The sequence below is a fragment of the Pseudophryne corroboree genome, chromosome 3 (genome assembly GCF_028390025.1).
Source record: "Pseudophryne corroboree isolate aPseCor3 chromosome 3, aPseCor3.hap2, whole genome shotgun sequence".
In the NCBI taxonomy this organism is placed as follows: Eukaryota; Metazoa; Chordata; class Amphibia; order Anura; family Myobatrachidae; genus Pseudophryne; species Pseudophryne corroboree.
Window position 1 is genome coordinate 479,012,814 of NC_086446.1, and position 23,080 is coordinate 479,035,893.

Sequence of the window (23,080 nt, forward strand, 5' to 3'; positions counted from 1 at the left end):
CCTCCCAGCAGAAAAGGCCCCGGGACCCGATGGTTATCCTTCTGGTTTCTATAAATCCTTTAAGGAGAGTTTGGCTCCGGTGCTCCTATCGGTGTTTAATGAAGCCACAGAAGTTGGGCGCTTCCCCAAAGAAATGCTGGAAGCTCAGATCATCACCATCCCCAAACCGGGGAAAACTCCCACCTCAGTCCAAAATTTTAGACCAATTGCTCTATTAAATACGGGTTTAAAACTCTATGCCAAATTAATTGCCAACCGTATCAGTCCCCTGCTCCCCTCTCTGATCAACCCTGATCAAGTGGGCTTCGTCTTAAACAGACAGGCCCCAGATAATACGCGAAGGGTGATTAATGTCATTGAACATTCTGCCTGTAGAAAAGAACCCCTCCTAGTTTTGTCTCTGGATGCCGAAAAGGCGTTCGATAGGTTAAACTGGGACTTTATGAGATTGACTCTGGCCAAATTTGGATTCTCTGGTAGGATCTTAGACTCTATCCTGGCTCTCTATTCCACGCCCTGTGCGAGGGTCTTTGTTAATGGATGTCTTTCTTCACCCTTTAATATCTCTAATGGCACTCGTCAGGGCTGCCCATTATCTCCTATTTTGCGTTGGCGATAGAACCCCTGGCTGCTTGCATTAGATCCCGGGACTCGATTAGTGGCCCTGTTATAGGGGGTATTTCCCACAAAATCAGCTTATTTGCGGACAATATTTTGTTATGTCTTTCTGATACTGAGACTTCCTTGCCAGTACTACATGCCGTTCTTCAAGACTATTCGGATGTTTCCTATTACAAATTAAATACAGGTTGAGTATCCCATATCCAAATATTCCGAAATACGGAATATTCCGAAATACGGACTTTTTTGAGTGAGAGTGAGATAATGAAACCTTTGTTTTTTGATGGCTCAATGTACACAAACTTTGTTTAATACACACAGTTATTAAAAATATTGTATTAAATGACCATCAGGCTGTGTGTATAAGGTGTATATGAAACATAAATGAATTGTGTGAATGTAGATACACTTTGTTCAATGCACAAAGTTACAAAAAATATTGGCTAAAATTACATTCCGGCTGTGTGTATAAGGTGTATATGTAACATAAATGCATTCTGTGCTTAGATTTAGGTCCCATCACCATGATATCTCATTATGGGATGCAATTATTCCAAAATACGGAAAAATCCGATATCCAAAATACCTCTGGTCCCAAGCATTTTGGATAAGGGATACTCAACCTGTACTAATAAAACTGAGGCCCTCCCACTCAATATATCTCCGACTGTGGTCTCTGGGTTAAAGGAATCGTACAAATATGCCTGGAAATCCTGCTCCTTGAGATATCTGGGGATTAACTTGTCCAGTGAAGATAATTTAATTGAATGTAATTATGCCCCATTATTGAAAGCCTTTACGGAGCTGACTGGGAAGTGGATGCTGCAGGAGGTATCTTGGCTGCGTAGGATTGCTGCTGCCAAGATGGTCTTATTGCCGAAATTAATGTATCTGTTTCGCGCCATACCAAGACCCCTTCCCAGACTCTTCTATAATAAATTTAACCAGGTCCTGATTAGATACGTGTGGGGAGGCTCTAGGCCAAAAATTGCTAAAAAGATTCTTATTCTGCCCAAATAATCCGGTGGGGTAGCTTTCCCGGACATAGAAAAATACCATGCTGCTTGTCTGTTAAGTCAGTCCAGGGACTGGTTTGACACCTCGAGCATGAAACCGTGGGTCACTCTGGAAGCTTCTTATTTGAATACTGCTACTCTTTCTGATCTGTTTTGGTTGCCACCCTCTGCTGCCCAAAGTAGGTCCAGATCTTGCAAGTCTATTAAAACAACCCTAGATTCATGGCATAAACTAGTGTCCTCTTCGGAAGAGATTAAATTGCCGTCTCCCTGTCTGTCGATATCTGCTCTTATGTCCTTGATTCCTAATATTACCCTGGAAGAATGGATTCGGAGGGGCCTCTCCACGGTAGGCGATTTTTTTTATAGGTGACGTCTTGATGTCCTTTTCTCAAATACAAGAGAGATTTGGGATTCGGACTCAAGACTTTTTCAAATATTTGCAGGTGAGAAGCTGGTTACACTCACAGGCTTTACATCTTCACAAACCTTCTTTTCCGGCTTACATTAAAAGCCGTCTGGAGACATCCTCACATAAAGGTGGGATTACGTGGTGGTATCATTTTCAACTGACTAACAGCACACAATCTAAATTCAAAGCTCAGATTTTATGGGAAAGAGATTTGAATAGATCCTTTACTGATGCAGACTGGGACAGTATATTTAGGTCTTGTTTTAAAGTTTCCAAATGTATTAACCACTCTGAAATGTTCTTCAAGCTTATACAGAGGGCCTACTTCACCCCTGAAAGACAAAATAGGATCTGGCCTTCCCAATCTAAATTATGTTGGCGGAAATGTGGCTCAACGGGGGATATCTTTCATATTTTCTGGGCGTGCCCACTGATACAACCACTCTGGAGAGAAGTTTTCAATATGATTAGCATGATTTTAGGATTCACTATCCCCCTGGACCCAGCTTTAGCATTATTGCATTTGTTCGTAGACCACCTTTCTACAGGTGATCGCTACGTCTTGGGGCATATTTTGATAGCCACTAAAGCTGCTATAGCCCAATTGTGGAAATCTGAGAATCTTCCCTCTTTAGCGTTTATTCAAAATAAGATTCACAAACATTTTATTTTTGAAACAGCGGAAGCTAAATACTCTTCCTCAGCTAATTCTATTCACCTGAAATGGTTAGGTTGGTCCGACTATAGGGGGAGAGAAGGCAGGCTAACCGTCTATAGCTCTCCAATTGCTTTATCTGTGCTTCACCCCACCTAGATTGACCTCTATAAGAATGTTGTGATATCAGACGTTTCTTAGTTAGTTATTTTTTTTTTTTTTTTTTTTGTGTTTGTTCGTGCTAAGCCTCTTTTTTGTGTTTCTTCTTTTTGATTCTGAACACCTAATGTAACCAACTGTATATCCATTCAACTGTGCGTTACAAGTGCTTTGATTATGGTAACCATTCCGGACTCCCCCTATGTTCCCCTTTTCTCTTTTTTCTGTTCCCCATTTCTGTGTGAAAAATCTTCAATAAAAATTCTAATGTTTAAAAAAAAAAAAAGGGGACGCTGTCTGCCGTAGTGTGTAAAAAAAGGGGGACGCCGTCTGCCGTAATGTGTACAAAAGGGGACGCTGTCTGCCGTAATGTGTAAAAAGGGAACGCTGTCTGCTGTAATGTGTAAAAAGGGCACTCTGCCGTAATGTGTAAAAAAGGGGACGCTGTCTGCCATAATGTGTAAAAAGGGGGACGCTGTCTGCCATAATGTGTAAAAAGGGGGACGCTGTCTGCCATAATGTGTAAAAAGGGGGACGCTGTCTGCTGTAATGTGTAAAAAGGGGGATGCTGTCTACCGTAATGTGTAAAAAAGGGGGACGCTGTCTGCCGTAATGTGTAAAAAGGGGATGCTGTCTGCCGCAATGTGTAAAAAGGGGACTCTGCCGTAATGTGTAAAAAGGGGACGCTGTCTGACGTAATGTGTAAAAAGGGGGATGCTGTCTGCGGTAATGTGTAAAAAAGGGGGATGCTGTCTGCCGCAATGTGTAAAAAGGGGGACGCTGTCTGCCGCAATGTGTAAAAAGGGAACTCTGTCTGCCGTAATATGTAAAAAAGGGGACGCTGTCTGCCATAATGTGTAAAAAAGGGGACGCTGTCTGCCGTAATGTGTAAAATGGGGACGCTGTCTGCCGTAATGTGTAAAAAGGGGGACTGTTTGCTGTAATGTGTAAAAGGGGCTCTACCTGGTGTAGTGGCGCTACTGTGCAGCGTAATTTGAATAATGGAGACTACTGTGCACCAGAGTATGATTTGGTATTATTTTGTGGCCACGCCCATTCCCCATGAAGCCACGACCCTATTTATTTTTGCACGCCTACGGCGCGCACGGCCCCTATCTTACATGGGGGGGCGCCAATGCCGTTTCTTGCACACAGCGCTAAAATGCCTAGTTACGGCACTGCATAGGTCCATATGTACATATTCCCTGAATTTCATGTTTGAGGAAGGGCGTTTCCATGGTTATTGTGAACCTCCTAATGTGAGGAATAAACAAGAGGCAGATTAGGAAATAACTTGCAACCAGCGAGCTTGGAGTTAGTGAGCAATATGTCACACAGGATAACAGGGAAAGTACTCGGTGCTCTCTAGCCATGTTGACTTTTAGGAAGCAAGAACGTAAATTAAAAGGTATCTTGAAGACAGTGAGTAACATGAGCCAGAGATGATAGATATGTGAAAATGAAGAGGTAGCTTTATGCAAAGAAAGAAACAAACGCTGAGTGTTAAGCTGGGTACACACTAGATGATGTACCCAGCAGACGGGATGACCGATGTAACGATACATCTGCCGTCCCATATACACTAGCCAATGTAATTAATGACGGAAACGATCCTTTGCTCTGTCCTTCTACTCTGCATGGTCTGCATGGCGTGGCAAACGATATCTTCTGATCTGACAGCACTGTGAGGAACGACTCACAGGAGCGAGTGATAGTTTGTACACATTGGACGATATGTACAATTGATCGCTCCAAGTCGACTCAAAAGGAAAAATCGTCCAGTTATTTTTCAATAGGAAACTATGGACATAGGGAGGAATTCAATTAGTGGTAGGGTTTGCCCTGTGCTAATTGCCGGCGCCAGACTTATTCAATTAGTGGGTTTTACCTTGCGCGTGAGGCAACCGGGGATCGCGTGCAAACTGAATGTAAAGTACGCGTAAAAACTCGCAAAATCAGGTCGCATGCAGGGAAAAAAAAATACTGATTACACAGTTTATGTGGAATCAATGGGTTTCCGTGAGTGAATCCCAATTTTGCGGCACGGGAAAAAGGTTATTTTATTGATTAGCCTTTCCCCACAGCCCAGGGATTATTGCCAGCAATTAGTTGCAGGGCAAACCCAGTGGCTAACTGAATACCCCCACAGGGGGAAATTTAACGTGGGCTAACTGATCCCCCGGGACTATTCAATTAGTCCCGAATGCAGTCTTCAGTTAACAGGGATTTCTTTTATGGTCTGAGCAGACCTGGAAAGAAATCCCCGATAAATAACCTGTTATTAGGTGCCTGAACCATGTTTACACATAGGTTTGGGAATTTATCCCGGATTCTATGTGTTAACGCCAGATAACAGGGTAATTTACTGGGCAAAAAATAAGGGCTCTAATGGAATAGCCCTGGATGTTAAAGCCAGTTCGGCTAATTTACTAACTACTGTACAAAATATGCCTATGCACAGTAAATTTACTCAGACACAAGCACATCCCAGTTTTCTTTTGGGAGCTGCACCCATAAAAAATAAGAATTTACTCACCGGTAATTCTATTTCTCGTAGTCCGTAGTGGATGCTGGGGACTCCGTAAGGACCATGGGGAACAGACGGCTCCGCAGGAGACTGGGCACATCTAAGAAAGATTTAGGACTATCTGGTGTGCACTGGCTCCTCCCCCCATGACCCTCCTCCAAGCCTCAGTTAGGAACTGTGCCCGGAAGAGCTGACACAATAAGGAAGGATTTTTGAATCCCGGGTAAGACTCATACCAGCCACACCAATCACACCATATAACACGTGATAGGAACCCCAGTTAGCAGTATGATAACAAAAGGAGCCTCTGAAGAGATGGCTCACAACAAAACCCGATTTTTGTAACAATAACGATGTACAGGTATTGCAGACAATCCGCACTTGGGATGGGCGCCCAGCATCCACTACGGACTACGAGAAATAGAATTACCGGTGAGTAAATTCTTATTTTCTCTGACGTCCTAGTGGATGCTGGGGACTCCGTAAGGACCATGGGGATTATACCAAAGCTCCCAAACGGGCGGGAGAGTGCGGATGACTCTGCAGCACCGAATGAGAGAATTCCAGGTCCTCCTCAGCCAGGGTATCAAATTTGTAGAATTTTGCAAATGTGTTTGCCCCCGACCAAGTAGCTGCTCGGCAAAGTTGTAAAGCCGAGACCCCTCGGGCAGCCGCCCAAGATGAGCCCACCTTCCGTGTGGAATGGGCTTTTACAGATTTAGGCTGCGGTAAGCCTACCGCAGAATGCGCCAGCTGAATAGTGCTACAAATCCAGCGCGCAATAGTCTGCTTAGAAGCAGGAGCACCCAGCTTGTTGGGTGCATACAGGATAAACAGCGAGTCAGTCTTTCTGACTCCAGCCGTCCTGGAATATAAATTTTTAGGGCCCTGACTACGTCCAGCAACTTGGAATCCTCCAAGTCCCTAGTAGCCGCAGGCACCACAATAGGTTGGTTCAAGTGAAAAGCTGAGACCACCTTTGGGAGAAACTGAGGACGAGTCCTCAATTCTGCCCTATCCATATGGAAAATCAGATAAGGGCTTTTACAAGACAAAGCCGCCAATTCTGAAACCCGCCTGGCCGACGCCAAGGCCAACAGCATGACCACTTTCCACGTGAGATATTTTAAATCCACAGTCTTAAGTGGTTCGAACCAATGTGATTTCAGGAATGCCAAAACCACATTGAGATCCCAAGGTGCCACTGGGGGCACAAAAGGAGGCTGAATATGCAGTACTCCTTTGACAAAAGTCTGAACTTCGGGTAGTGAAGCCAGTTCTTTTTGGAAGAAAATCGACAGAGCCGAAATCTGGACCTTTATGGACCCCAATTTGAGGCCCAACGTCACCCCTGCTTGCAGGAAGTGCAGGAATCGACCCAGTTGAAATTCCTCCGTCGGGGCCTTCATGGCCTCACACCAAGCAACATATTTTCGCCAAATGCGGTGATAATGTCTTGCGGTGACATCCTTCCTGGCTTTGATCAGGGTAGGGATGACTTCCTCCGGAATACCCTTTTCCTTCAGGATCCGGTGTTCAACCGCCATGCCGTCAAACGCAGCCGCGGTAAGTCTTGGAACAGACAGGGTCCCTGCTGCAGCAGGTCTTGTCTGAGCGGCAGAGGCCAGGGGTCCTCTGTAAGCATCTCTTGAAGTTCCGGGTACCAAGCTCTTCTTGGCCAATCCGGAACCACGAGTATGGTTTTCACTCCTCGCCTTCTTATTATTCTCAGTACCTTGGGTATGAGAGGTAGAGGAGGAAACACATAAACCGACTGGTACACCCACGGTGTCACTAGAGCGTCCACCGCTATCGCCTGAGGGTCTCTTGACCGGGCGCAATATCTTTTCAACTTCTTGTTGAGACGGGACGCCATCATGTCTACCTGTGGTTTTTCCCACCGGTTGACCAGCATTTGGAAGACTTCTGGATGAAGTCCCCATTCTCCCGGGTGGAGGTCGTGCCTGCTGAGGAAGTCTGCTTCCCAGTTGTCCACTCCCGGAATGAACACTGCCGTCAGTGCTAACACATGATTCTATGCCCATCTGAGAATCCTTGTGGCTTCTGCCATCGCCATCCTGCTTCTCGTGCCGCCCTGTCTGTTTACATGGGCGACCGCCGTGATGTTGTCTGACTGGATCAGTACCGGCTGGTTTTGAAGCAGGGGTCTTGCCTGGCTTAGGGCATTGTAAATGGCCCTTAGCTCCAGGATATTTATGTGAAGAGAAATCTCCTGATTTGACCACAGTCCTTGGAAATTTCTTCCCTTTGTGACTGCCCCCCAGCCCCGAAGGCTGGCATCCGTGGTCAACAGGACCCAGTCCTGTATTCCGAATCTGCGGCCCTCTAGTAGATGAGCCCTCTGCAGCCACCACAGCAGCGACACCCTGGTTCTGGCCGATAGGGTTATCCGCTGTTGCATCTGGAGATGGGACCCGGACCATTTGTCCAACAGGTCCCACTGGAACGTCCTTGCGTGGAACCTTCCGAATGGAATTGCTTCGTACGAAGCTACCATTTTTCCCAGGACTCGTGTGCATTGATGTACCGACACTTTTCCTGGTTTTAGGATGTCTCTGACCAGAGATGACAATTCCTCGGCTTTTTCCAGTGGAAGAAACACTCTTTTCTGGTCTGTGTCCAGAATCATTCCGAGGAACAGAAGACGTGTCGTCGGGACCAGCTGTGACTTTGGAATGTTTAGAATCCAGCCGTGCTGTTGTAGCACTTCCTGAGAAAGTGCCACCCCCACTATCAACTGTTCTTTGGACCTCGCCTTTATCAGGAGATCGTCCAAGTACGGGATAATTAAAACTCCCTTCTTGCGAAGGAGTATCATCATTTCGGCCATTACCTTGGTAAAGACCCTCGGTGCCGTGGATAACCCGAACGGCAGCGTCTGGAACTGATAGTGACAGTCCTGTACCACAAATCTGAGGTACTCCTGGTGCGGAGGTTAAATGGGGACATGCAGGTACGCATCCTTGATGTCCAGGGATACCATGTAATCCCCCTCCTCCAGGCTCGCAATAACCGCCCTGAGCGATTCCATCTTGAACTTGAACCTTTTGATATAAGTGTTCAAGGTTTTTAAATTTAAGATGGGTCTCACCGAACCATCCGGTTTCGGTACCACAAACATTGTGGAGTAGTAACCCTTTCCTTGCTGAAGGAGGGGTACCTTGACGATCACTTTCTGTGAATACAGTTTTTGAATAGCCACCAACACTGCCTCCCTGGCAGAGGGAGTTGCCGGCAAGGCAGATTTTAGGAAACGGCGGGGGGGAGACGTCTCGAATTCCAGCCTGTACCCCTGAGATACTACTTGAAGGACCCAGGGATCCACTTGTGAGAGAGCCCACTGTGCGCTGAAAAACCTGAGATGTGCCCCCACCGTTCCCGATTCCGCCTGAGCAGCCCCAGCGTCATGCTGTGGACTTACCGGACGCAGGGGAGGACTTCTGCTCCTGGGAACTAGCTGTGTGCTGCAGCTTTTTCCCCCTTCCTCTGCCCCTCGGCAGAAAGGATGAGCCTCTAGCCCGCTTATTTTTCTGGGGCCGAAAGGACTGTACCTGATAATACGGTGCTTTCTTTTGCTGTGGGGTAGCCTGTGGCAAAAAAGTCGATTTCCCAGCAGTAGCTGTGGAAACGAGGTCTGAAAGACCTTCCCCAAAAAGTTCCACCCCCTTATAGGGTAAAACTTCCATGTGCCGCTTGGAGTCGGCATCACCTGACCATTGCCTAGTCCATAACCCCCGTCTGGCGGCAATGGACATAGCGCTTATTTTTGATGCCAGCCGGCAAATATCCCTCTGTGCATCACGCATGTATAAGACCGCGTCTTTAATATGGTCAATCGTAAGCAAAATATTGTCCCTATCCATGGTATCAATGTTTTCCGACAGGGAGTCTGACCACGCAGCAGCAGCACTGCACATCCAAGCTGATGCAATAGCGGGTCTCAATATAATGCCAGTGTGTGTGTATATAGCTTTTAGGGTACTTTCCAGCTTTCTATCAGCAGGTTCTTTTAGGGCGGCCGTATCCGGAGACGGTAGTGCCACCTTCTTTGATAAGCGTGTCAATGCTTTATCTACCCTAGGGGGTGTTTCCCAGCGTGACCTATCCTCTGGCGGGAAAGGGTACGCAGCCATTAACCGTTTAGAAATGATCAATTTCTTATCTGGGGAAGTCCACGCTTCCTCACACACCTCATTTAATTCGTCAGATGCAGGAAAAACTACTGGTAGTTTTTTCTCACCAAACATAATACCCTTTTTTGTGGTACCTGGGGTATCATCAGAAATGTGTAAAACATTTTTCATAGCCTCAATCATATAACGGGTGGAGCTATTGGAGGGTACACTCGTCTCATCATCGTCGACACTGGAGTCGGTATCCGTGTCGACATCTGTATCTGTCATCTGAGGTAGCGTGCGTTTTATAGCCCCTGATGACATTTGAGACGCTTGGACAGGCACAAGCTGAGTAGCCGGCTGTCCTATGTCGTCAAACCTTTTATGTAAGGAGCTGACACTGTCACGTAATTCCTTCCATAAGTCCATCCACACTGGTGTCGACCCCGCAGGGGGTGACATCACATTCACAGGCATTTGCTCCGCCTCCACATCATTATCCTCATCATACATGTCGACACAGCAGTACCGACACACAGCAGACACACAGGGAATGCTCTTACAGAGGACAGGACCCCACAAAGCCCTTTGGGGAGACAGAGGGAGAGTATGCCAGCACACACCAGGGCGCTATATAACACAGGGATATCACTATACAGAGTGTTTTCCCCTATAGCTGCCTATAATGTATATATATATATATATATATATATATATATATATACTGCGCCTAAATTGTGCCCCCCCTCTCTTTTTTACCCTTTCTGTAGTGCAGGACTGCAGGGGAGAGCCAGGGAGCTTCCTTCCAGCGAAGCTGTGAGGGAATAATGGCGCCAGTGTGCTGAGGGAGTTGGCTCCGCCCCTTTTTTGGCAGGCTTTCTCCCGCTATTTTATCGTTTCTGCCAGGGGTTAATATACACCTATATAGCCTCTGGGGCTATATATGGTGTTAGTTTTGCCAGCCAAGGTGTTATTATTGCTGCTCAGGGCGCCCCCCCCCCAGCGCCCTGCACCCATCAGTGACCGCAGTGTGTGGTGTGCATGAGGAGCAATGGTGCACAGCTGCAGTGCTGTGCGCTACTTTGGAGAAGACAGAAGTCTTCAGCCGCCGATTTTCCGGACCACCTTCTTGTTTCTGGCTCTGTAAGGGGGACGGCGGCGCGGCTCCGGGAACGGACGACGAGGTCGGGTCCTGTGTTCAATCCCTCTGGAGCTAATGGTGTCCAGTAGCTTAAGAAGCCCAAGCTACCACCACTTAGGTAGGTTCGCTTCTTCTCCCCTTAGTCCCTCGTTGCAGTGAGCCTGTTGCTAGCAGGTCTCACTGAAAATAAAAAACCTAAACTATACTTTCTTCTAGGAGCTCAGGAGAGCCCCTAGTGTGCATCCAGCTCAGCCGGGCACAGAAATCTAACTGAGGCTTGGAGGAGGGTCATGGGGGGAGGAGCCAGTGCACACCAGATAGTCCTAAATCTTTCTTAGATGTGCCCAGTCTCCTGCGGAGCCGTCTGTTCCCCATGGTCCTTACGGAGTCCCCAGCATCCACTAGGACGTCAGAGAAATGCTGTGTAACAGCCTTAGTGCAGAATTGCAGGTCCAAATAAAATGGGCATAGTGGAGAAATATAAATGTCACTTCAAAATCCCAGAAACTATCACTTTATGGGCCTGATTCAGGTTTGTATGCTAAGCAAAAAAGCACACAACTTGGTAGAGAGAGAGAGAGTTATATTGTTTCTGTGCAGGGTAAATACTGGCTGCTTTATTTTTACACTGCAAATTACATTGCAGTTTGGACACATCCCACCCAAATCTAACTCTCTCTGCACGTTACATCTGCCCCACCTGAAGTGCAACACAATTTTGCCCAGTTGTGAGCTATGTTGCTTTGCTTACAAACCTGAATCAGGCCCTGTGGACCACTCCCTTCAATACAGTCATGTACTAGGGTCGAACCGTATTTGTGTTGTCTTTACCAGCATATATTTGAATATCTTTATTACACAGGTAATACTGCCCCTATAATGTGCTTCCCAATATATACTGTGCACCTGTAAGGAGCAGTAGTCACCCAGAGTACAGACCTTTGTCTGAGCTGGTACTGCAATAAGGACCTTACTGAGAGAAAAGAAGCTCTACATCCAGCACAAACCATAAAACACCCTGGTAAAGGTGCACGCTACCGCAGAAATATGGCAGGATTTACACACAGAGAAGCAGATGCAGAGTTGTACTTACGCCTATCTGCAGAGGGTGTTTTGCATGAATTGGCATAGTGCACGCTCTGAAAATGGGCACATGTGGGCAGGGCATATACTTTTCGATCACATCTACATTTACAACAGAAGAAGCGGTAATGTGATGGAAGAGAGGTGCTTACACAGGTACAGTATAGTTCAGGAATGGCGTGCTCATGTAAATGTGACCTATGCAGATGAAAGCAATTCTAGGCATGTTTGAATGCACATCTTTTGCAACTAGTATAGCACAGATGCAAGTGCACATGGATATAGATTATTAGAGGCAATCTAGGCACATATAATACACAGTAAGGGGCGCATCTGGAGATGCTAACAGCTCTGCATATGGGCAATCTATGCTTTTATTCTGTGCACGTTTATTTTGAGAAATGTACATCCAATTAACTTTAAAAGAGTTTTGTTTATTCCATCTGTCTGATACAGCAAATAGAATTAATACTGCTATATGTCCAACCATTATTTCTGCAGCTCCTCACAGAGCTTACAAGGGTGGAAGCATTGCTAAACAAAAACAATAACATGGACAGTTCAATAACTGCAGGGGTTCAATACATTGCAGTGCAAGCAATCATTTTCTTGTACAGTATAGGGAGAGCAGAACCCAAATGAGCAGTGTTATATGGGGAAACATGATAAATAAGGAAGCATTATTTACAGTAGGGTCCACTTCATGACATGAGGAAATGAGAGCAGAATGCCACGGCTGGCTGTCATGCTTTACAGTAGCTGTGAGTGGTGGATTATTCATTTCAGTTCTAGGATCACTATAAAACATTTTTGTGGACTGAACCCATATTCATCTAGTTGCTGCCTGCCTTATTTTATTATTTTTATTGATTGGTTATAAGCTCTCATTTGATGATAGCAAATTTAAAAGAGTAATAAAAAGTCACTAACTATAAAATATTTTTATTTTTAATTATGTATACATATTTACTTATACCCCTTTCACACCGCACAAACAACCCAGTATTGACCCGGCATATTGCCGGGTCGACACGGATCGGCGTGCGGTGTGAAAGGGGCATAGCCGAAATCACGGGTCGCCTGACCCAGCAATTCAACCCGGGAATAAAGCAGTGTTATACCCGGGTTGAATACCGGGTCAGTGGCTGCGTAAATGGGCTCCCGGTCGATGCGTCCCGGGACCCATTTACTACAGCAGGGAGAGGCGACGCGGAGATGATCTCATCTCCCAGCACCGCCTCCACCTCCGCCCCCTGCTGCTATGGCAACCCGCCCGGCATATTGCAGGGTCGGGGAAGCCTGCAGCAGCGGCCAATGCCGGATCCCACCCGGGAAGGACCAGTTTCCAATTCCCGGGTGGGATCCGGCATTGGCGGTGTGAAAAGGGTATTAGTAGGACAGCTTATACCCCTTTCACACCGCAAATATATCCCGGGATATTGTCTGGTCGAGCCAGCTCGACCCGAGTCGAGGTGCAGTCTAAAAGCACCACTTTTGAATATCCCAGGTCGAGTAACCCTGCATTCCAACCCGGTATAAAGGCAATGTTATACAAGGGTTGGACCCAGGTCAATGTGCACTCTAATACCCCTTTTCACATCGCACAAATAACCTGGTATCGACCCGGCATTTTGCTGGGTCGACACAGGTCAGTGTGAAAGCGCCAAGTCCAAATTCCCGGGTTGCCTGACCCGGTAATTCAACCCGGGTTATAAGCAGTGTTATTCCCGGGTTGAATACCGGGTCAGTGGCTGCGTAAACGGATTCCCGGGTCGATGCGACCAGGGACCCGTTTACTAGATAGGGAGAGGCGGCGCGGAGATGAGCTCATCTCCCAGCGCCGCTTTCACACCCCGCCGCTATGGCAACCGACCCAGCATATTGCCGGGTCGGACAGCCAGCCAAAAGGGGTAGGAGAGTCTCCAATGCCGGATCCCACCCAGGAAGGACCCATTTTCAATTCCTGGGTGGGATCCGGCATTGGAGATGTGAAAGGGGTATAAAGTGTCCAACCCGGGTTATTCAACCCTGCATTCATGTAAAAGTGCTGATTGGCTGTTCTATGTGTGCCTTGATGATGTCAGCAGCCTGAAGCCCTGCTACACAGGAGAGAGCATTAAGAATTAGAGCTACTGTATTAAGAATTAGGGGTAAAGCTGAGATTGCTAGGCAGCTTACTACATAACTCCCAATTTATTAAAAGTACAAAGAGGGACCTTGGGGCATGTCCGAAAAGGGGGTGTTGCCCATATGAAAGGGGCATGGCCTCACAGCAGAGCCACAATCGCGAGTCACTCCCCCTTGTACCGTCGCTTTCCGAGCTGCTGGCATGCTCACTCTCCCTTTGTCACCTATGGCAGGAGCCTCCCAACTGCACCCCCCCCCCCATGGGGCACTGCGGCCCGCAGGTGGGACAGCGGGACAGTCCCGCGAAAATCGTATGTTACTGGAACAGTTAAAGATGCAACTGTGTATATAAACATACTGTAGCTCTGGCAGCCACGATTCCTGCAATGCTGTGAGCTGTCCCCACCCTCTCCTTCTTTCCCCTTCTGACACCTCGTCTTTCTGAGCCAAAAAAAGTCCATTTAAAATGACATCCATGGTGTTTTAATTGCTGACCCAGGTTGAGTTAAAAGTAGCCAACCCTTCAATAACCCGGGTTGAAGATGTAGTGTGAAAGGGTCTGACCAGAGTCAGACCCAGATTCAAAATACCGGGTTGGACCCGGGTCTGCAGTGTGAAAGGGGTAGGGACAGTATGGGCATGTTCTACCCATTCACACTCCATTCAAGATGGCATATGGTACAGTACAGTGTACCACGTGCCTAACGGGCAATTCGCCACTGCTCCTAACAAACAGTGAAATTCAGAGCTGGCACTGTCCATCGAGACAAGCACTTGTAGTATTTCTTTAGAATGATTTACACTTCTTATCAATGGATTTGGCTCAAGGCATTTTAGAATATAAGCAGTTGAAAATCACCTAGTGAGTACTTTATTTTTATGTTATTTTTTATTGCACTGTTTAAAGTGCCCAGTCTAGAAAACCAAAAAGGAAATGTAATAACTCTACCCTGCTCTGCAGAATTCAACAACCGCCAAGTCCATAAACAAAAGATCCCTGACTGCACGGGTCACCAGATTCTCCTTTTCAAGAACATCATTTAACATTCTTCAGAGATAAAATTATATTTCTTTAGCAGTGTTTCCTCACCACCAAGGGATCTATTATACTTTACAATGACACATGATTAATAGCCGAGCAATGCTGCTCCTCAGAGACAAAATAGTTTGTGAGGAAGAAGAATAAATGACAGTAATTCTGTACTACACATTTCCATCTTTTTTAGACAGAAAGCAGTTAAAAAATGTCTTTACTTCACCATTTGGAGAATAACACAGAGGGCATTTGTATATTACATCAGAATATTTCAAACATAAATGTTTGAGCCTTTCAGCAGAAATAACCATTGACTTGCAAAGACACATTGCCATGACTTAATGGGCAAGTCTTGGTGATTTATGTTCCCCATAACAAAGCAAACTTACTGTAGATATACAATATTAACTGCAGAAATGTTATTCGTGCCTCCTGTTTAGTACAGTACATCTTTGCCTGTATCTGAGACTGCTGAAGCCACTTGTCACCTATACATTGAGTTCTCCTAAGTTCTGCTGCTCTTGCCTTCCTTGTACATTACCACATACTGGCTGACATTTATAACAATGTGGCTATAGGAGCTACAGCAACACCTCAATCTTACTGTATCAGTATAACAGGAGAATATATCAATAGAGACTGTGGCCCAAATGTACAGAGGGAGCCACGCTAATCGTGGCTCCGTCTGTGCCTGGGTGCGCCTACTGCTGCGTCTGGGGTGCACGCGTCCATGAAGCACATGTGCCCCATTCCCTGAAATGGGAGCATCTCTGTGCGCTCCAGGCGTGACTAGGCGGACGGTTCGCCTAGTCAAGACGGGAGCGCTCGTATGCTATGGAGCTGCACTAGATGAGTGCAGCTCCATCTGTATTAAGCCTTAAAAAGTGATAGAGTGGAGACAGATAATGGGGCAGATGTATTAACCTGGAGATAGGATAAAGAAGTGATAAACCAGTGATAAGCGCAAGGTTATAACGCACCAGCCAATCAGCTCCTAACTGTCATTTTTCAAATCTGTAATGATGCGTTATTGCCTTGCGCTTATCACGTCTTTATCCCTTCTCCAGGTTAATACCTCTGCCCTACAGAGAGTTAAATGACCAGCCAATCAGCTTCGTATCTGCCATGTAACAGGCTGTGTTTGAAAAATGACAGTTAGGAAGCTGATTGGCTGGTCATTTATCCCTCTTCATCAATCTCCATTTTACTACTTTTTAAGGCTTAATACATTTGGGCCAATGTACCTTCAATTATCTAACAGTCAATCAAACTTCCTGGATGAATCCATTCCTCTCCACACAAGACACTGCCCCAATCATATGCAGCCCTATCTTACCTAACATAGGGCCTAATTCAGATTTGTATGCAAAACGATGATTTCTGTACAAATCTGATAGTTTGGGGTCTGTGCATGTGCAGAACGGGTCCTGCGTGATCGCTAGCATTCCCCCTTAGGTGCAGCATGATTGGCATGCTGATGCGTTTGGGGGACAGAGCAGGGATGGTGACAGGGACAGTCCAGAGCCAAGAGTGTACGTCATCAGACGCAGGCTTCCTGGAACCGGCTGAGGGGTACAGAAAGCCAGTCTGAGTAAACTTTGGCTTTCACAGAGTGGGTGAAGGCAGCGACCAGGTAATCCGATGGCACATCTTCAGACGCAGAACTTGGATTGCAGATGCTGGCAGGAGGGGTATATTTCCTACAAAAGCGTCTTGCTGCATTTGAATGTCAGTTGTATGGTATTGCACAGCTTCTTCCTTGTGGCTGTGCAATACCAAACACATCGGAATCAGGCCTTGAATCACAAGAGTGGACAGGTGGCTGCCTCTGCTAAAATCTACACCTGACATCTGTGCTGCTGGGACCATTCTGATAACCCGATGAGCTACAGGTTGTTTGATTTCTGACCAATTTCAAACGACCTGGAAAAGAATGAGCTGAAGACTCAATACAACAAGGTCCTCTGACCCTATAGATAGATATTGAACAAAATGAAATGTGTTGCAATATTCAGCCTGAAATACCCTTCTGCACCTAGGCCTGAATGTCATTTTTACATTTTGTGCTTACATCTTACAAAAAGTAGTAATCAAGCAAATGCTTAATGTCATCCACTTCGTCTGTTTTACCCATTATGCCAGAAAAGTGTATGACCTGACATCTCATGTGAATAAAACTGCACATGCTGTAAGATAAATCACTGAAAGGACAGATGAAGTGTTACCTCAGGTGCAATGTAGTCAGGAGTCCCACAGAAAGTCCGTGTTGTAACTCCGTCCACCATATGCTCTTTACACATTCCAAAATCAGCAATCTTTATGTGACCTTCAGCATCCAACATGACATTGTCCAACTTTAAGTCTCTGTGTGAGGAAGATAACAGATTAAATCAAAATAAACCAATATGCAGCCCATTAATTCAAAGGAAAGAGTGATATCGAAAAAGCATGACAAAAAGTCCTACAGAATTTATAGGCTGTATTGGTCAGAATATTAGTTAATAGTTATTACTTAATTCTATGAAATGCCTTCTTCTGTGTGCACTGTAGATGATAGGGAATCTTTATATACTGAAATATGATATTATGTTAGTACTGTACAGTGCATCTTTCAACAAAATATTATGGGGTATATGCAATTGCGGTCGAATTGCCGCAAATGTCGAAAAACGGGGCATTTTCGACACAAAAAAATGATTCGACAATGCAATACAGTACTTTTCGACAAAAAATCGGACTTTTCAGAATCGCCTTTTTGAAATTCGACAGGTGACAAATTCGACATGTCTGCAATGGTAAAAATGTGGCTTTTCGACAAAAGTATATTCAATTAAAAAATGTCGATTCGACAACAGTGCTTTTCGACAGTAAATTCGTCTATTTCATTCTGCCTCACTTTGCTGGCGGAATCTAATAAAAAAAATTTAAAACATGTTTTTTTTAGTGTTTTTTTTTTATTGCTAATAGCATATCGATTTATATTAGACGGGATTAGGTACTTGGTTTGTCTATTAGGATACACAACTATTATTTATATATTTTTTAAAATAATATTATTTTTTTAACTGACTAAAATTGAGAGAGCATTGTTTTCAGTGGGAAGGGGCGGGAATGGGTTAAAATTCTGAAAAAAAAATGCGTGGGGTCCCCCCCCTCCTAAGCATAACCAGCCTCGGACTCTGAGCCGGTCCTGGTTGTAAAAATACGGGGGAAAAATTGACTGGGGATCCTCCGTATTTTTAGAACCAGCACCGGGCTCTGCGTCCGGTCCTGGTGCAAAAAATACGGGAGACAAAAAGCGTAGGGGTCCCCCGTATTTTTTGAACCAGCATCGGGCTCCACTAGCTGGGGAGATAATGCCACAGCCGGGGGACACTTTTATACCGGTCCCTGCGGCCGTGGCATTAAATACCCAACTAGTCACCCCTGACCGGGGTACCTTGGAGGAGTGGGGACCCCTTAAATCAAGGGGTCCCCCGCTCCAGCCACCCAAGGGCCAGGGGTGAAGCCCGAGGCTGTTCCCCCCATCCAAGGGCTGCGGATGGGGGGCTGATAGCCTTGTGGACACAGTCGGCGTGTGAACATAGGTAAGTATGTGTGTGTCGGCATGTATGTAATAAAGTTTTACTTTCATGGTGTGCGTGTCCTGTTTTTATTTGGGTATTTTTTTTTGCAGAAGAACTACAGGTACCAGCGGGTCCGTTTTACCCCCGCATGCTGGTACTTGTGGTTCTCCAAGTACCAGCTTGCGTGGAAGGCTTGCTGGGACTTGTAGTTATTCTGCAAAAAAACAATATTCTTTGATTTTACACAAGGCTATCAGCCCCCCATCCGCAGCCCTTGGATGGGGGGGGACAGCCTCGGGCTTCACCCCTGGCCCTTGGGTGGCTGGAGGGGGGGGGACCCCTTGATTTAAGGGGTCCCCACTCCTCCAGGGTACCCCGGCCAGGGGTGACTAGTTGGGTATTTAATGCCACGGCCACAGGGACCGGTATAAAAGTGTCCCCCGGCTGTGGCATTATCTCCCCAGCTAGTGGAGCCCGGTGCTGGTTAAAAAATACGGGGGACCCCTACGCTTTTTGTCCCCCCTATTTTTTGCACCAGGACCGGACGCAGAGCCCGGTGCTGGTTCTAAAAATACGGGGGATCCCCAGTCAATTTTTTCCCCATATTTTTACAACCAGGACCGGCTCAAAGAGCCCGAGGCTGGTTATGCTTAGGAGGGGGGACCCCACGCAATTTTTTTCTGTGTTTTTTAACCATTTTTGCGCTGTCGGAAAAGTTGAATCCAGGACGCACTTATCCGTCAATTGGTCCGTTTTTCGGCAGCAGGACTGTCGAATCCGTTTTTTATTGAATATGTCGAATTCCGGCACCCGCCGGCCGGAATTCGACGGTCGAATTGTGTCGAATTAAAAATCGGGCGAAAAAAAGCCGCAATTCGCCCGGAATTGCATATACCCCTAAGTGTTAGATAATTGTATCCCAAACACTACAAGCACAACTCTTCTACATGATTCTACTATTTCAGGTGCCACAATGTCTGTGTTAGTCCCAAAGCCTCAGTTTAATAATCTACAGGAAATACTGTAAGTGTCCTTATTATTGTGTGGAAATTGTATTAGAAGCCTGAACTACACAATTCTGACACTTACTTGCAATAATACACAAAAATAAAACTTTTTACAGTACGTAGTGAATGTCTAGCATGCTCTTCTATTGTCACAGGCAGAAAAAGTCTAGTGACAGGTGACTTTGCTATGGAATTACAGTAAAACCCATGCATATAGGATACACAAAGTACTTCTATTCTATGGCAGGGAGGGGGTTGCATTTAAATACAATAACAAAACCTATTTAATACTGTAGACTCTGTAAAAGAGAAAAAAAGGGCATATACTTCAATGTAACAGCTTAAAGGGCTGTACAGATGTGGACGCTCAGCACACATCTCTCCCCTCACTCAACACATTGCGATGTGCTGAGCGAGGAAGGGGGGGGGGGGAAGGCGGACATGAGGGGCTGCTCATTTCACCCAGCGGTGAAATAAGCGGCCTGCTAGATTGTGCTTGCATGCAGGCCAATCTGGCACCGGCGATAGCGAAGCACGGGACCGCGTATCGCTGTCGCCGGCACCCCTACACACAGAGCGATGTGATCTTAATTTCTAAGCAATCTAGTCAGACTGCTTACAAATTAAGTAAACGTCGCTCCGTGTGTACCCCCCTTAAGAGGACAATTCTATTAGCCATGGTAATGAAATCCCCCAGGACTATTCAACTAGTCCCTGGAGGCAGCTGGCACTTAATGGGGATTTCTTTAAGAAATCCCAGACAAACAGCCCGTTATTGGGTGCACCAACAATGTTAACACATAGGTGGGAATTTATCCCGGATTCTATGTGTTAACCGCCGATAACGTGGTAATTTATCGAATGAGAAAAAAGGGCTCTAATAAAATAACCCTGGGCATTAAAGTCCGAGGATACCAACCTCTTTTCACACCTAGTAAAATACCTGGCCTAACTGAATTCCTCCTTTGTATTATCAGAAAAAGGTTAGGATATTAGTCTAAATGTACCCATCAATAACTTTTTGTCTATGACATCTCACAGACAGAAGTACCACAGTTTGATTCATTTATCTTAGAGTTCCCGTTTTGTGTAGCCTCCCTTCTCTCCTTTTAAGAAAATTGAAAAATGGATACTCTTTGGTTATGCTGTATTTTAAGATGTTGTTCTGTGGGATTCTCCTATATGAATTTCACTACAACTCTTCAATCTATTTGATCTCTGCTTAAAATAAGAATTTACTCACCGGTAATTCTATTTCTCGTAGTCCGTAGTGGATGCTGGGAACTCCGTAAGGACCATGGGGAATAGCGGGCTCCGAAGGAGGCTGGGCACTCTAGAAAGATTTCAGACTACCTGGTGTGCACTGGCTCCTCCCACTATGACCCTCCTCCAAGCCTCAGTTAGGATACTGTGCCCGGACGAGCGTACACAATAAGGAAGGATTTTGAATCCCGGGTAAGACTCATACCAGCCACACCAATCACACCGTACAACTCGTGATATGAAACCCAGTTAACAGTATGAAACAACTGAGCCTCTCAACAGATGGCTCAACAATAACCCGATTTAGTTAACAATAACTATGTACAAGTATTGCAGATAAACCGCACTTGGGATGGGCGCCCAGCATCCACTACGGACTACGAGAAATAGAATTACCGGTGAGTAAATTCTTATTTTCTCTGACGTCCTAGTGGATGCTGGGAACTCCGTAAGGACCATGGGGATTATACCAAAGCTCCCAAACGGGCGGGAGAGTGCGGATGACTCTGCAACACCAAATGAGAGAACTCCAGGTCCTCCTCAGCCAGGGTATCAAATTTATAGAATTTTGCAAACGTGTTTGCCCCTGACCAAGTAGCAGCTCGGCAAAGTTGTAAAGCCGAGACCCCTCAGGCAGCCGCCCAAGATGAGCCCACCTTCCTTGTGGAATGGGCATTGACAGATTTTGGCTGTGGCAGGCCTGCCACAGAATGTGCAAGTTGAATTGTACTACAAATCCAACGAGCAATAGTCTGCTTAGAAGCAGGAGCACCCAGCTTGTTGGGTGCATATAGGATAAACAGCGAGTCAGATTTTCTGACTCCAGCCGTCCTGGAAACATATATTTTCAGGGCCCTGACCACGTCTAACAACTTGGAGTCCTCCAAGTCCCTAGTGGCCGCAGTCACCACAATAGGCTGGTTCAAATGAAACGCTGACACCACCTTAGGGAGAAACTGGGGACGAGTCCTCAATTCTGCCCTATCCATATGGAAAATCAGATAAGGGCTTTTATAAGACAAAGCCGCCAATTCTGATACTCGCCTGGCAGAAGCCAAGGCCAATAACATGACCACCTTCCACGTGAGATATTTCAGATCCACGGTTTTTAGTGGTTCAAACCAATGTGATTTTAAGAAACTCAACACCACGTTGAGATCCCAAGGTGCCACAGGAGGCACATATGGGGGCTGAATATGCAGCACTCCCTTTACAAATGTCTGAACTTCAGGTACTGAAGCTAGTTCTTTCTGAAAGAAAATCGATAGAGCCGAGATCTGTACCTTAATGGAACCCAGTTTTAGGCCCATATTCACTCCTGCTTGCAGGAAATGCAGAAATCGACCTAGTTGAAATTCCTCAGTTGGGGCCTTTTCGGCCTCACACCATGCAACATATTTCCGCCATATGCGGTGATAATGATTTGCTGTAACCTCTTTCCTGGCTTTAATAAGCGTAGAAATGACTTCCTCCGGAATGCCCTTTTCTTTCAGGATCCGGCGTTCAACCGCCATGCCGTCAAACGCAGCCGCGGTAAGTCTTGGAACAGACAGGGCCCCTGCTGTAGCAGGTCTTGTCTTAGCGGCAGAGGCCACGGGTCCTCTGAGATCATCTCTTGAAGTTCCGGGTACCATGTTCTTCTTGGCCAATCCGGAATCACGAGAATTGTGTTTACTCCTCGCTTTCTTATTATTCTCAATACCTTTGGTATGAGAGGCAGCGGAGGGAACACATAAACTGACTGGTACACCCACGGTGTCACCAGAGCGTCCACAGCTATCGCTTGAGGGTCTCTTGACCTGGCGCAATACCTCTCTAGTTTTTTGTTTAGGCGGGACGCCATCATGTCCACCTGTGGACGACCCCACTGATGTACAATCATTTGGAAGACTTCTGGATGAAGTCCCCACTCTCCCGGGTGGAGGTCGTGTCTGCTGAGGAAGTCTGCTTCCCAGTTGTCCACTCCCGGAATGAACACTGCTGACAGTGCTAGTACATGATTTTCCGCCCATCGGAGAATTCTTGTGGCTTCTGTCATTGCCATCCTACTTCTTGTGCCGCCCTGTCGATTCACATGGGCGACTGCCGTGATGTTGTCTGACTGGATCAGCACCGGCTGGTGTAGGAGCAGGGATTTTGCTTGACTTAGGGCATTGTAGATGGCCCTTAGTTCCAGAATATTTATGTGAAGGGAAGTCTCCTGACTTGTCCATAGTCCTTGGAAGTTTCTTCCCTTTGTGACTGCCCCCCAGCCTCGCAGGCTGGCATCCGTGGTCACCAGGACCCAGTCCTGAATGCCGAATCTGCGACCCTCCAGAAGATGAGCACTCT

At 46.2% G+C, this 23,080-nt stretch overlaps 1 protein-coding gene across 3 annotated transcripts in view; it reads right to left on the reverse strand.

The window, feature by feature from the left end:
- Positions 1-23,080, reverse strand: part of PRKCA (protein kinase C alpha) — a 656,418-nt gene that overhangs the window by 97,778 nt on the left and 535,560 nt on the right. For all 3 annotated transcript variants that reach the window (XM_063960833.1, XM_063960834.1, XM_063960835.1), the window contains one exon: positions 17,139-17,277. In XM_063960833.1, the coding sequence (XP_063816903.1) occupies positions 17,139-17,277 (139 nt within the window). The remainder of the gene's footprint in view (positions 1-17,138; positions 17,278-23,080) is intronic.